The sequence below is a fragment of the Anabrus simplex genome, chromosome 1 (genome assembly GCF_040414725.1).
Source record: "Anabrus simplex isolate iqAnaSimp1 chromosome 1, ASM4041472v1, whole genome shotgun sequence".
Classification (NCBI taxonomy): domain Eukaryota; kingdom Metazoa; phylum Arthropoda; class Insecta; order Orthoptera; family Tettigoniidae; genus Anabrus; species Anabrus simplex.
In genome coordinates, this window is record NC_090265.1 from 1330038466 (window position 1) to 1330054243 (window position 15778).

A 15778-nucleotide genomic window follows, 5' to 3' on the forward strand; every position below is an offset into this window, starting at 1 on the left:
GCTTGTGTTTCTGTTTTGCCTATGTTTATATGTATATTTTGTTGAATGATCAACTCATTTTGGTTACTGTACATGAACTCTGTATGTCAGTGCCTGTGTGATATTTGAACTGAACTCTCATGAGGGCATATCAGGCAATTTAATTCGGTTGAATCATGGTGATTCAACGGTGGGGAGCATGTTACGGCCTAGCTATGGCTAGACCCCCTAGTTACTCGCTACCACTTTAGGACAGATAGCAGCACCCTCAGCCGGAAGTGGTGAGGATGGAAGGGGATGAGAGACGGTTATGCTTGGGTGCCTCGGGCGAGAGGAGACGGGAACATGTGACTGACTGTTATCGAGGGCATCTGCCCATCAATACTCAGTGTTATGTATTATAATGTGTTATATAAGTGTCGTAAATGTAATAAATATTGTAATTTAATGAAGTGAGTGAATTACGTTCAAAACACCCATGTTTGCAACACACAGCGCGCTGCTGCAGCGCGTTAGTAAAACTATAGTGCTATTAAAACAATGTGCATGTTCTGACAGTTCGCAGCACGTGGCGCTGAACAAAGGAGTGGGAGAGCTGTGTTGCCACATGATCCGGCAGGAGTTACTACATCGCAGTTAACATCTCTCGTTCTGCGCTAGGCTTTGCGGAAAATAATATCCATTAACGGCGATCATGAAAGCATTAGAACACTAAATACCGTTCCTATTATTCCAAGGTGGCTCAGCAGTAATTTTATCAGCTCAAATATCGTAAGACAAACTCCTCATTCCCCTTCCTCATAGGCTTTGATCAGTCTATCTCCGGAAGATTGATTTTAATTTTTTTTTTGCTAGGGGCTTTACGTCGCACCGACACAGATAGGTCTTATGGCGACGATGGGATTGGAAAGGCCTAGGAGTTGGAAGGAAGCGGCCGTGGCCTTAATTAAGGTACAGCCCCAGCATTTGCCTGGTGTGAAAATGGGAAACCACAGAAAACCATCTTCAGGGCTGCCGATAATGGGATTCGAACCTACTATCTCCCGGATGCAAGCTCACAGCCGCGCGCCTCTACGCACACGGCCAACTCGCCCGGTAATTTTTTTTTAATTTTTAATTTTAGGTAGATTTCAGTATCAGAATAGCATTTTGACAGGCCTGCTCAACATTCTGGGTTCAGATCTCCTTTTATTTCTTTTCTTTTTCTTTCCCTATTCTAATTACTGTAGCTTGAGAAATTTTTTAAGCTGCTGCTGTTCTTTCTACAACTTTGTTAACTTTTATCAGTGGGCCTCCATTTTCCCTTTCAGCCTCAAAATATTCCTGTAAGGCACATACCATATCGCGAGCTTGACCACGAATAGCGAAGCCATGCCTCCCCATTACCCTTGCCTTTTTTTCTAGGTGAATGAATTCTAGGTCGTCCTCGTCGTTTAGCGGCGCTCCGAACGGGTTGCAACATTTTGAGTAAATGAGATGGTGTTAAAATGACACTATACTACACAATACTATATAAAATTTACACTACACTAGAATTCCAGCCTCGATAACGATACACTTATTAACACGAACACAAAAGCACTATAATATTTAGCTGATTTCAAAAACACAATATAGCCTACAGATAATGATATCACTCAAAGTAGACATTATTATATAGCCCAGCCACATGTGCTAAGGTATACTATATTGGCAACGTGGAACTCGGACCGACCGGCTCTAGAAGCTGTCTTACAGCGGGGGGGGGAGAGTGCACGTCGAGCTGGGATTGGCTGAAACGGGAGGCGTGTACTGGTTGCCATAGTAACTGCCATCTCCTACTACCACGCTGAGAACTGTCAGAACACGCACATTGTTTTAATAGCACTATAACCTTTTGATCCACCTACGAATATGAAAATACTTCAATTTTTTATAATAAGAGAGGTTGTTATAAAATGTACATTATTATCATAGTTTTGACAGACTGGAAAACTTAAAGGTTACATATCACTGATGTGTTTAGTCCTTTTCTGTAGATACACCATAGATTGTGAACACACTTCTGTCACTAATGGATGAACTGAGAGAGCTCCTGGTCCTTGGAAAGTCCTAACCTTGTCGATGCATGTGCCACTTTGACAATTACTTCATTAATATTCTGGAAATACTTGGAATCTTAATGGAAGAAAAGAAGTCACTGGATGAGAGGTGGGATGATTAAGGGAATGAACTAGAATTTCAAAACCCAAACAATCAACACTGGTAAAGAGGTGGTGGTGATTATTGTTTTAAAGAGCAGTATAACTCTTAATACTAATCAGAGGAAAATACAGAAGAATTTTGGAGGCTTCGCAAACCTAATAACATCAGAGTGGGAAGAAAACAAGAATTAACCATGATCTCAAACAGGAAAGACTTGCCCCCTTTCTTCAAACTATTTGCCATGAGAGCCTTCTGTAAACTAATCAGGAGGCTTGATGATATTTTCCTGTAACTGTTTGGTCTTTATGGGCACTATATGTTGCAAGCACATCATGGTAGCCCCAAGAAGCCCTCGGCATCATCTTTTTGATGGCGAATATATCCTCCTCTCCTTTGGTGGTGTGAATCTAAGTGTCCACTGTTTGTTCTGTTCCTTCATTTCAGCACTGTAACAGCAAATCAATATTCATCCCCAGTGATTAAACAATGAAAGAAGTTGTCCCGCTTGATTTGGAACAGCTGCAACAGATCATTTTGCATGGTTGTACATAATCAAGGACTCAAAGAATCAGTAAATCAAAATGAAGATCATCTGATACCAATCCATGACCGATGGTGATAGTCCGACAACGATGTACCGATCTGCAACCCTCAAGCCTTCATCTGTGAAGCAATTCTTGTTTCTTCATTGAAGGTGGCCGACTACTCGGTGGTACTGTACATCCTCTAGCCCTGTTTTCCCATGCTGGAAGCTACTGGGTCACTTAACCACAGTGTCATCAGATGGATCATTGTCATATACATTAATCAATTCGATATGGATTGTTGTGGCTTCACTCTACTTTCAATACAAGGAACAGACTGCTGTGTCTCAACCTTTCCTACAGCTTGTAAGTCTATCATTGTTTTAGATGTTCTAGTGATGTTCTCTCTTATTTCACTACGAGGTCTTACAATTTGCTGACGCTACCAAGGCATGCACTTACTCTGTTTTAAAAACTGTTTTGTTCTTCCCTTTTTATGGCAATAATACATATTTTACAATTAGGAACTGAATACATTTTATGAAAGCAAAAGGATAGCACAAAAAATAAGCACTTTTTAATTATTACAATATGAAGTCCAATACCTTTTTGCCAAGAAAACGAAATGGGCGAGGGGTAGAAGGATCTGGAAACAAATTCTTAAGCCGTGGTTCTCGTTCTGTACCCATGAGGTGACGGGATGAAATAGTGATTAGATCGATTCGTCGGCCTTCCAATGAGTGACACACACACTCTCGATGGTAGTAGATGTCATCCAATGAGGTCGATAGCCGAGGTTCATCTGTTAAAAAGAAATGTGCAGAGAATGTTTTTATATAGCAAATTTTGTGAGTGAGTTAGAGAGAGATACGGCATACGCTGAAACATCATTTTTTAAAATACTGTTTTACCAGTTTTGCCATCCTATGGAAAGATGTTAATTCAAAATTGCATTTAGATGTACTGAATCGAGTTTAAACCACTAGAAGTGGCTACTTGCAATACCTGTGATACTTTTAAGCAACAGATTAAGCAATGGAATAAAAAAAACAGTGTGCAGAGAGCTAAATAAGCAGTAAAAAAGTCACAAGGAGAAGCTGACTTAGAGTGTGGAAAGAGAAAAAAAGGAAAGTGTTTTAAATAACACTGATTATTTTTTATTTACAGAAAGTAATGGCTGCAGACTTAGAACTTTACATGACTCTTAATATTGTGATCACAGCCAAGGGACAATCAGTGATTTTTCATTTTTTAAATCCCACTCAGGTGCGTTGGCCGGGTTTTGAGAGAAGCTACTCGGCTATCATGCCCCTATAGCAAGTATAAAACACCAATTGCTCATTACAAGCAACTTCTTTCAACAATCAATCTGACAACATGAAATTGTTCCTTGGAGGGGAGTATAAGGTGTTACACATGGCTGATTACCTACTTGGATACTTGTGACGGCAGAACCATAATATTACTATAGTGACAACATTCACTTTTGGCATTCCATATGAATCAAACTTTAAAGACTATTGATAAAAACTCTCTTTTAGCAGACCAGATGATATTGGATGCTTTTTTAACATGCTCAATACCTAAAAAATCCACTTTTAAAGAACAAAACCTTTCCCATTATGATGTCATGAAATTGTTCCAATTTCTGAAAGTGGGCAGAGAAAAGAACCCTACTGGAGTATAAATGAAACAACATGATCTATTTAATTCTCAGCCCTGATATTGAATATTTGTTAGCCAAGTCCACAACCTAACATCACTTTGAAGAAAATAGTTGTACTGTGCCTAATTTCCTTTATTCCTGAAGACTGGCATGCATTTAATGAAAATGTACCTAAAAGTCACCAACCTAAAGAACAAGATGTGTCCTCTGTTAAAGGAACTAGTGACTGATTAAGTCATTAATATTTTGAAATCTAGATATAGAACAATAATGCCAGTGTGTATGAAATTAAATATAATTTCTTGTCATTTTTATCTTCAAATACATTCAAAATTCATAATGTTACTTATTTCTTCCACAACACAATTCTTGTGTAAAGGTAAGATTTTAAATTATGAAAACAAGCAATTTTATTGTGATGCTGAAACATGAAAAGTTACGTGCTGCATCACGGTATATTAAAAACTTTTCTAAGATGCAAAGCTCAATGTCCAAAATGTGTCTTTGTTAGTTTATAGTAACATTAGTTGCTGGCAAGGATATGCATTGTTTATGTCAAGTAAGTGGATGCAATTTTATGTGCAATAGCAGGTATCCTGACTCATCCATATGTTAATTTATAACTGTAAGGTTCTTCAGTCTGCCAAAACTAATTTTGAGTAAATAAATTGATAAACTACCTGGAAAAGAAAATATATGATTACAGAATTACACCTGAAAAAGAAATAAATTTATTAAAATAAAATGACCTTCTGTTCTTGAAAGAACGTCATCAGATTCTATCAAATCTCACTCAAAATATGTTTATTTCTGTTTAAATCCTTAAAAATATGAATTTGAAACTTATCTTAATGAAATCCTCCCTTCTCTCTACTTTAGCACAGAATGCAAGTTGTTGCAATACTGGTACTCCGTCACTGACATGAGTCGAGCTGGCTAGTCAGTCTGCTGACCTTTTGCCATGTCACTCAGGTAACTTATTTTATTTTTAGTGCTCCCCTTATTATTATCTACTAAAAAATGCCTGTCAATAGACACTAATATCCAACGCTATGAAACTGTAACTCTCCCGGAAGCCATTTGTGAAACCCTGTTCCAAATTGAAAATGAAAGAACTGATCAGCTCCTCAAAACTGAAAGAATAATCATCAGAACTTGCATAAATAAAATACCAGGTCGAAGGAGCCTGGAGAATCCTTCCAAATTAAACTGTCTATCAAGAGATTGACAAAATCGCCAGCTCAACGAAAAAAAAATTAATAACTATATTTCCGCCACATCCATAAAAAAGTTCAATAGTTATTTAAAATCAGGAGTAAACAGGATCATTTGCAACAGTTGTAATTCTTCTTACGTCAGACAGATCGGGAGATATTTTAATATAAGGTATTCAGAACACGTCAATGCCTGAAATACAATAAATTTTCACCTGTAGGACAGCATATGCATGACTATGATCACAAATTCACAGACCAAGACAGCTTATGCATGACTGTATGTTGGGTATTCAGCCCGAAGGCTGGTTGGATCCTCAACAGGTCCACCATTAGCTGTCATAGATTGCCTAGGTGTCACTGAAGAGGCGTACTAGGGAAATGAGGAGTGAGGTAGTTTCCCGTTGCTTTCCTCACTGGGCCAGAAGTTGCTATTGCATATCAGTCTGCCAAGCACACTGAAATGCATGCACCAACCGACCCTATGAGCAACATTTTCACACCATTCATAGCAGGGTCTGGCTGCATATATGCATGACTATGATCACAAATTCACAGACATAAAACAAGATACGTAAATTCTCAAAATTATCAACAAAGGACCCCTCCTTAACATTACTGAAAGCTGCTTCATACATTTAGATCAGTATTTCAACCCAAATCATAATCTTAATGAAATTTCAGAAAAGCCAAATATTTTTTGACCTTCTAATTCCCATTTTCAGAAACGTCAAACCAACAAGTCATAATTCAGTTTTTCGTAATATTCACAGCACCTTTCCTCAGCAGCCATCTTATTTCCCACATCCTTCAGCCCCGCCTTAATTCCCCCCCCCCTCTCTCTCCTTCATGACCTTCCCCTCCCCACTCCTTCCTTTTCACTTGAATCTCACAACAGTTAGCCTGAAGCACACACAACAATAGGCCACACACTACATGCTGTATTGAGAGGTAAGTCTCATATAAACTATGCCATCTAACTAACACAATCTCTCATTCAATTCATTAATTTCATTTTATCTAATTTATTCAGGTTAACTTCATGGGCACCGCAATGAATTGCAAATTTTATACCAGACAGAATGTATCTGTTTTAACCACATCTTCATGTGCCGTCCTGACAATGTCCAACAACATTTCAGCATGATTTAACAAGCACCACGAGAACATCTCATTATATTACTTTGATTGATGATGAAACAACATCTAACAGTTCTCCGTCAGCTAGTGGTTATTTACAGCGGTGTCAATGACTTGCATATGGCTAACATCACTCAAATAGATTTGGTGATGAACTACGGGATCAATATTTACCAGTTCCCGTTTACAATTGAATTAGTAATGATTAGCAGTATTAGAACTAACAGTTCTGCATATATTAATACATGAAAGAGTCTTGGTGATGAGCATACTCATGATGTTAGAACCTAGTTATTTTCAAATTTACTCATAATTTCATCCCAGTTTTTAATGTCAATTTGTATATATTTCTTTCATTTGTTTTGTCAGTTGTGTGCATGTACATTTGTTTAGTTATTAGATGTTTTATATTAAGGCTGAAGATGGCCAACCCCAGCCGAAACTAGTCCCTAATTAATGTAATTTAGAATATTGCATATTATAGTATTGAAAGGTGGACCATTACTACATTAATTTAATAATTATATTGTAATTACAATTCAATGTGGATCAGAACCATGAAATTTATAACCTGAATATACTCCTGCAAAGTACTGGATTCGAGACCATCAAGGCTTGACATGTAGTGAATGGCATGAGGCAATTAAGATGACAGCAAACATTTCAGCAGTCAGATTGCTACCAGGAAGATCTCAGATCGATTCCCTTTGTAGGTGCTGCCTCACGGAGACAAACTCTTGCGCATATTCTGGGATCTTTTCCTCAGTGTGAACTTTTAAAAGGAATACGCGTCATCATAACATCTGCTCATTAACTGCGATAACGCTAAAAGACTATGGCTTTCAGGCATTTGAAGAGGTTCATGGCTTAGCGGACAACGGAAGCCACAGAAGGATGGACATCATTGCCTTCAAAACTAAGAAAAGAGGTTACACCATCGACCCCACTGTTTGCTTTGAAAGCCATAAGTCGCAGCCCTCAGATGTCAATCTCGAGAAGAAGAATATTTAATTACCAACAATTCCTTACTACAGAGAGAAATACTAGCTAGAGGAAATTGACATAGTGGGTCTGATGATTGGAGCAAGGGGAACAATTCCTGTTTTTGCCACCAATTTTTGGAAGCAGATGTCTCTGCCAATTACAACATTAGTGGAGACTGCCATCATAGCCTTAAGGGGTTCATTGATAATTCTAAGAAACCAGTTTTTAAAAATTAATTTAGAGTCACTTTAACCCTAAGGTCTTATCGTGACTTCTAACTGTAGAATTTACATTAAATTACAGTAGAGTGAAGAATGAAAGGAATATAAAAGATTTTGGTGTTTTAAACTGAACAGTTAAATTTTTTAATACAGACCAGTGTCTTTGAAAAACTTGATTATTTGTTTGCACAGTGAAGGAGATGAGAGTGCCCCCTTAATATCCTTAGGTATACCGTGGTACTGGTGCCATTTGTCATACAGTGAACAGTCTGTAATGATGTGCTTCACAGTCAACACACTATTGCATGCTGTACAGATGGGAGGCAGTTTCTTCTCAACGAGGTAGCTGTGACTTATCTTGGAGAGGCTGATCCGTATTCTAGATATTAGGACTTGATCTTGCCTGTGAAGGTTGTGAAGATAGTGTTGTACTGTAGATTCCATTGTTACTTCGTGGAGTATGCTGTTTGAAGTTTGAAGCCATTTTATCTTCCACTGTTGAAATAATTTTGTTTTAGCATAGGCAATAATGTCACTGTGAGGGGTAGCTATTGTTAGATCGCCTAGCGGGAGGTAAGTAGCGTCTTTAGCAGCTTGATCGGCAAATTCACTGCCTTGAATACCTCTATGAGAGGGTATCCACACAAGGATGACTTGTTTGTCTTCTTTCATGATGTTGTTAAACAATAGTTGTATTTCTTGTACAAGGATGTGTTTCGATGATGGACTTTCTATTGCATTTAATGCACTTTTTGAATCAGAAAAAACGATGGAGTTATTGCAGGTGCTGGTTTTTAAAATATGTAGCATAGCTTGCTTTACTGCGTACAGCTCAGTAGAGAAGACTGTATAGTAGTCAGGAAATCGATATAGCATGGTACGTTCAGCATATATATAATCCCACATCCATTTCTTTCCTCACATTTTGATCCATCAGTAAAGACTGCAGTGTGCCTTGGGTATTTATTAGAAATTTCAAGAAATAATTGATGGTAGTGAGATCTGTCAATTTAATCTTTGACACTGTTATTTACTTCGAAGTTAATTGTTGGAATGGTAATAGTCCAGGATGGGACATTAAGAGAGTTGTCTGCGAGGAGTATTGGAGGGATATTTAAATTCAATTCTTCAAGAAACTTGGCTATTCTGACATTGAAGGGCTGTGGTTGTGATCCTGATTTAATGTGTGTACTTGGTGCTTGTTAGGAAAAGCATACAACTTAATTCTTGATTCACTCATAGTTGCTACCTTGAGCGCGTAAGTCAAACTTAGTTGTCTACGTCTAATTGCGAGTGGTGGTTCATTTGCTTCTATTTGAATGCTGGCTACTGGACTGGTACTGAAGGCTCCTAGAGCAATTCAAAGAGCTGTGGACTGGATGGAATCAAGGATTTTGAGTGAAGACATTCTTGCGGAATTGTATACAATGCTGCCATAGTCTAATTTAGCCCTAATAGTGGCTTTGTACGTGTTCATTAGCACTTGGTAGTCTGCCCCCCAGTTCTTTGCTGCCAGGATCTTCATTATGTTCAGCCTTCGCAAGCAGACATCTTTAAGGTTTTTCAGGTGAGGTATCCAACTTAACGTAGTGTCGAATAAAACTCCTAAGATTTTCATAGTTGTTACTGTTTCAATTTTGTGATTGCCCATGTACAGCTCAGGATCTTGTACAGTATGTTTACATTTGTAGGAGAGTATGCATTTGGTTTTAGTTTCGGAAAAATTGAACCCTGTGACTTTAGCCCATTTTTGGATATTATCAATTGATTCTTGAAGTAGCTGTTGAGTAGTTAGTTTATTTCTTCCTGCACTTAGTATAGTCAAATCATCGGCAAAATGGCAAGCCTTTACTGGTAGGTGAATGTTGGAGACAATGCCATTTACTGCAACGAGGAATAATGTGACACTGATGACTGATCCTTGGGGAACTCCATTGTCAATGGTTACTTCATGTGAAAGAGTTCCATTGTCCTGACTTGAATTCGGCGATCTTTAAGGAAATTATAAATGAAGTAAAGCATGTTTCCTGAAATATTATGTTTTATCAATGTTTCAATTAGATAGTCTTTCCACACCATGTCATATGCCTTATCAATGTCTAAACTAACAGCTATGAGGTGCCGATTATTCAGAAAAGCTTCTCGGATTTCTGATTCTAAACATATCAGAGTATCTGTTGTTGAACGTGCTTTACGAAAACCATTTTGTGCACCAATAAAAAAGTGTATATGTTCCAAATACCAGCGTAATCTCTTGTTAACAATTTTCTCCATTAGCTTACACGTTGTATTTGTCAAGGCGATGGGACGATCATTATCTGGGATCAAAATGTCCTTTCCTGGTTTGAGTATAGGCACTACAATAGCACAACGCCATTGATCTGGAAATAGTTTGGAACTCCATACAGTGGAACCTCGATTATCCGTTCCCGGAATATGCGTTCAAATTACGTGGTCCCGAGAGCATCGTAATTAAATCACGTTGTAAAAGTCTCGCATTATCCGTTCCTCGAAGAAACGATTTCCCGGATCAACCGTCCAGAAATTCCAGTCCCATCAACGCTAAATCCTCGATCAATCGTTTTTTAATAAACTGTATCTCACGAAAGGACGGCTCTGGCATATTTATGGATCTTGGCGTTCGGCGATCGGCGGTGAACTTGCATAAGGGACCATCTTAGCATCGCATTCGGGTGGTATTGTTTAGAGAATCTCGGAAAATCATAGGGCAGATAGTGGCCACAGCAGTTGCTAGAAGACACGGCGCATTTCTACAGCTCTGCGTGAAGACGGAACGAGTTTCGTCAAATGTTCGCACTTATAAAACGTCCATATTATGTCCAGGGTTAGATGTTTTATTTAGGCCTACATTTTTTCGATCGTACTGCCGAAGGGGTTTTCGGCACTTTGCTCAGGGCACTGCAGACCTAAGTGGGCTTTCAGGCAGGAATCGAAACTGCTCCTTAACACAAATTCAGTATTTTTTATATTATCGTACATGATTATGTTAGCGAGACGAAAACAGATGTTGCACCTTACATTAAAAAAAAAAAAAAGAAAGCCATGGGAGGTCTTGGGATTGCCTATTACTGTTACTAATGTAAGACTGGGAATTTTACGTTTTCGTGTTAAAATACCAAAAACCGCAGTCGTTTTACTTGCACACGTTACATTTTAAATGATTGGTATCATTTCAAACTCGTACTGACATGTGCAGCGAGCGCACTTTCCAGATGACCTCAAGATCACGAATAACCGTAATTTCTGAAGTTTTGATATTTCTTTTATCTTTCCAATTTGATTGGATTTGTGACGCGCAGAATTGAATATAATGTATTCGAGAACTTTTAAGAATCGATACTTACATTCGAAACCATGTTTTCGAGTTCAACATAACCTTTAAAAGTCGATGTAGGCCTAATTTGCGCGGTACGAGATTTCCAGAAACTGACTACGAACAGTATACCGGAGACCAAATTACAATGAAAGGTTAAGAAATGAACGGATTTCGCCATCATTTTGAGTGCTTTTGTATCTAATATGCTTTATTTTATTAGATGAGAGAATTAAAAGCTACTTGTGGTCGATTGTCGTTTGGCTTGGCGTTGTTAGATTTTTCGAAGAGTTTGGCTAGCGTAATCAAAGTTGCTGAACTGAAAGAAGTTTTCACGGGAAACTGACGAAGATTCCCCTGTAAAATTGAATATAAAGTATCGAGATTTTGAACTCGCGTACCGGTAATTAATGCGGTTCGCGGTCTAACATGCCCGGCTCTCATCCAGAGGGCCCGGGTTCGATTGCGACCAGGTCAGGCAATTTTACCTGGATATAAGTCTGGTTCCAGGTCCACTTAGCCTACGTGATTACCTTTAATTGTGGAGCTACCGTATCTAATGGTGAGATGGCGACCCCGATCTACAGAGCCAGGAATATCGGCCGAGAGGATTCGTCGCACCGACCATGCGCACCTCGTAATCTGCAGGCCTTCGGGCTGAGCAGCGGTCGCTTGGCAGGCAAAGTTCCACTGGGGCTGTAGTTTGGTTTGGTTTAGGAGTTTTTGTAAGATTATAATTATACATATTTCATTTTTGTGATGTTTAGCCAAATTGATAGTTTTCATTCATTCCCGGATTTTCCGTTTTCCCGTGTTGTACGTTTTATTTTCACGGTCCCTCGAAAAACGGAGAATCGAGGTTTCACTGTATATAGTTGAAAATAGCAAGTAAATAATTGAGTGCACTATGTGGAAGCTGTTTTAAAAATTTATATGGAATGGTGTCTGGGCCACGACTAGATCTGCCGCATTTGTTGAGTTCTGTAACAATTTCTTGTAACTGTCAAGTATCATTACAAGCATAGTTCAGTGTAGATACAGTTTCACTTAAGGTAATATTTTCTTGACAGTTTGTTTTAATTTTTTGTGTATTCTCTACTAGTTGGGGAAATTGCGTTAGGTTGATCTTGCCATGAGAATGACTGTTTTGATTTAATGAGGAGCTTTCATTTATTATTTCATCATTATCAGGACAGTTTCTAGCTAAGTGCCCCTCAGTTTTTACAAAGAAAGCAGGTGGGTGTGTCAGAGGATAAATAAATCCAGTAATTGGTACCCTCGTATTCGATTTGGAGTGAGTCTGGAAATTTGTTAAAGTCTTCATTTTGAACATAAATCTGTCTCCAAAAACTGAGAATGTGAGAAAATCCAGGGATTGTTAAACCTGATCTCTTATAGGTGATATCTTTGACATTGGTTTAATGCAGAGTTTGAGAAATTCTTCTTCAATAACAATATTAGGAATCACAGGACAAACATTAAATAGAATAACTCGTTTGTTTTTAGTTAGGAGAGGTCTTATTTCCAAGGAAACATTATTTATGAGAATCTTGGGATGTTTTGACATTAATTCTTCAACATATTTTTGACTGGCAAGGAAGATATATATTCTTCCATTACATAACCATGAGACAAATTGGATGTTACTAGGGCTAGTCACTTTTCCAATTGCTAGAATATAATCTCGTATACTAATACCATCACAAGATTCAATAACAATAGCTTGATCTTTGGTAGGATAGGATTGCATTGCTGCAGAGTAACTTAACCCATTCGCCTCACATTTAAATACCATAAGAGTTCACTAAGAAATCACATTTAAATACCGATCTACGGCCGTCGTCATCACACTATTATTTAGAAAATCATACAAAACCAACCAGTAAATATTCCTTTCTGAAAATTTGCATGCATGATAAAGAAGTAATAAACTTACCAATGTCGCTATTTTAGTATGTCTGCTGAATGTGGTACACCTCAAAACATTCTTCTAAGTGAAGAGCTACGCCACACTTTTTGCACTGCCAGCAACTTTCGCTTCTTGTACCCCGGCTGTAGCACACAACACACCTTCTTGTGACTTTTGATTTCTTCTCTGTAGGGGGAATACGCATGGGAAAGTGGGCCCATGATTTAGCTTGTAAGCTGGTTGGGGTGGTGCTCGCTGAAGGTCGACCTCGAACCGAGTACTCCGGCAACTGAACAGTCTCTAGTAGTTGCTGCGCAATGCTAGTTTGGAAGTCCGTGTAGCTCGTCTTTCTGTTAGCAGCGATCTTGTGATACACAGTGAAGGAATTGAAAATACACATATATAGGAGGTAAAAGAATATTTTCCTATATCCTTTCACTGTGTGTCGCATGACGGGGAACAGAGCTGTAACCTGATCCTGAAGGTCAACACCACCCATCCCCTTCTGCTATTCAAGGCCACACTTGGGCTTTATCACTTCTTCTGTCGGGGTTTGTCCTCTCTTTCGTCTGAGTTTGCCGGTCCCTGTCATGTCAGCTGATTTGTGTTTGGTGGTGAGAAAGCAAACATCCTTGTTATCATTCCACTTCACACACAACATACTGTTGGCAGCCCACGTCTCGTACTCTCCACGTTTTAGTTTCTTCTTACTGATATCGCGAGGCATGTCTTTTCGGTTCTGTCTAACAGTTCCAATTTCATTCATCTGCTTGTCGTGTAGCCTTTTAAATAAATCTGGGGAAGAATACCAGTTATCTAAAATCAATGTATGTCCTCGGCTTAACAAGGGTTCACACATGTTGAGCACAACGTTTGTACTTGCTGGCAAACTTGGATCCGTTACATCATAACCTACATAAATTTTGAAAGACAGACAGTAGCCAGAACTTGATTCATAACTTTTGTAAATTTTTATTCCAAACCTAGAACGTTTACACCTATTACACTGGACATATGAAAGTCGGCCTCTGAATTTCATTAGACTTTCATCTAGAGCAATGTCTTGTGAAGGTAAATATAATTCTGAAAATTTGGAGCAGAAATGTTGTATTATAGGTCTAATCTTTCTTAGTTTGTCACTACTATCGACTTGTTCATCGTCAACAAAATATAAAAATCGTGAAATTATAAAACCTTCCCCCGCTCATGGTTTCACGAAAAATAGGAGTGTTTATACACCTGTTTTTACTCCAGTATAGTCCGACTCGTTGGCTGAACGGTCAGCGTACTGGCCTTCGGTTCAGAGGGTCCCGGGTTCGATTCCCGGCCGGGTCGGGGATTTTAACCATAATTGGTTAATTCCAATGGCACGGAGGCTGGGTGTATATGTTGTCTTCATCATCATTTCATCCTCATCACGACGCGCAGGTCGCCTACGGGAGTCAAATCGAAAGACCTGCACCTGGCGAGCCGAACCCGTCCTGGGATATCCCGGCACTAAAAGTCATACGACATTTCATTTCACTCCAGTATAACTGTTTTCTTGACTTTCACACTTGTGACATTAGTATAACTAACGCAAAATATGCCCTAATTTCGTCGGGTGTAGTTTCAAACCATTTGTCATCGTCTTTCAACTTTTTTCTGTCAGGATTGCTCAACTGTTTTGCTGCATATGAATTTGTCTCGACAGATATTTTGTCAAACAAAGGGTTCATGTATTCACAAAAAAACTGAGAGTTCAGATAGTGGCTGCGTATCAAACTTTTTCAATAAATTTTCACTAACCCCACTGTATTCACTAAACTTATGTACAACAGCTTTATTGTCACTTTTTGTCTAGTTCCAGTCAGTCAAGTTAGTCTGTGCCGAGGTATGAGCTCGTTTCGAAAGACTCGGCACACCGTCGTTATCTGCTTCACTTTCCGTGTCATCAGAACTATTATACACATCGCTAGTACTCAAACTAAGGACTTCAGGGTCTATTTCGTCATCACAAACATCACTGCCTTCAATATCACTCTCTAAAACACTATCTATTAGCTTCCGTATTCCTTCTTCATCAACACCAGCATATCTGCTTGACGCCATGATGGCAACTAAAGATAAAAATTTCATTGTTCCGTATTGAAATTATTAACATTAAAAATTAAATAATTGAAGTTCAACCAATTCAATACATAAAAGAAAGAAATGTAGTAATTACATTCTTATTTAAATGGGACCGGTTTCGACCCTAGTCCAGGTCATCGTCAGCCGTAAAAACAAGTAGGCGAAATCACACAATGTTTATGAATATTGGAGAAATGGGTCAGTTTCACACTCTGTCAGGCACAAAGTCACAACACTATCAAATAATATATGAAGATATATGAAGATATGACAGAGTGTGAAACTGACCCATTTCTCCAATATTCATAAACATTGTGTGATTTCGCCTACTTGTTTTTACAGCTGACGATGACCTGGACTAGGGTCGAAACCGGTCCCATTTAAATAAGAATGTAATTACTACATTTCTTTCTTTTATGTATTGAATTGGTTGAACTTCAATTATTTAATTTTTAATGATGGCAACTGACAAGAGCGAAATTATGTGAAAAAAGATTCCCTTATCTCTTGT

General features: G+C 38.5%; 1 protein-coding gene across 5 annotated transcripts in view; it reads right to left on the reverse strand.

The window, feature by feature from the left end:
• LOC136858309 (cytosolic carboxypeptidase-like protein 5) overlaps positions 1-15778 on the reverse strand; it is a 376851-nt gene that overhangs the window by 221088 nt on the left and 139985 nt on the right. For all 5 annotated transcript variants that reach the window (XM_067137753.2, XM_067137752.2, XM_067137756.2 and 2 more), the window contains one exon: positions 3293-3489. In XM_067137753.2, coding sequence (XP_066993854.2) covers positions 3293-3489 — 197 coding nt within the window. The remainder of the gene's footprint in view (positions 1-3292; positions 3490-15778) is intronic.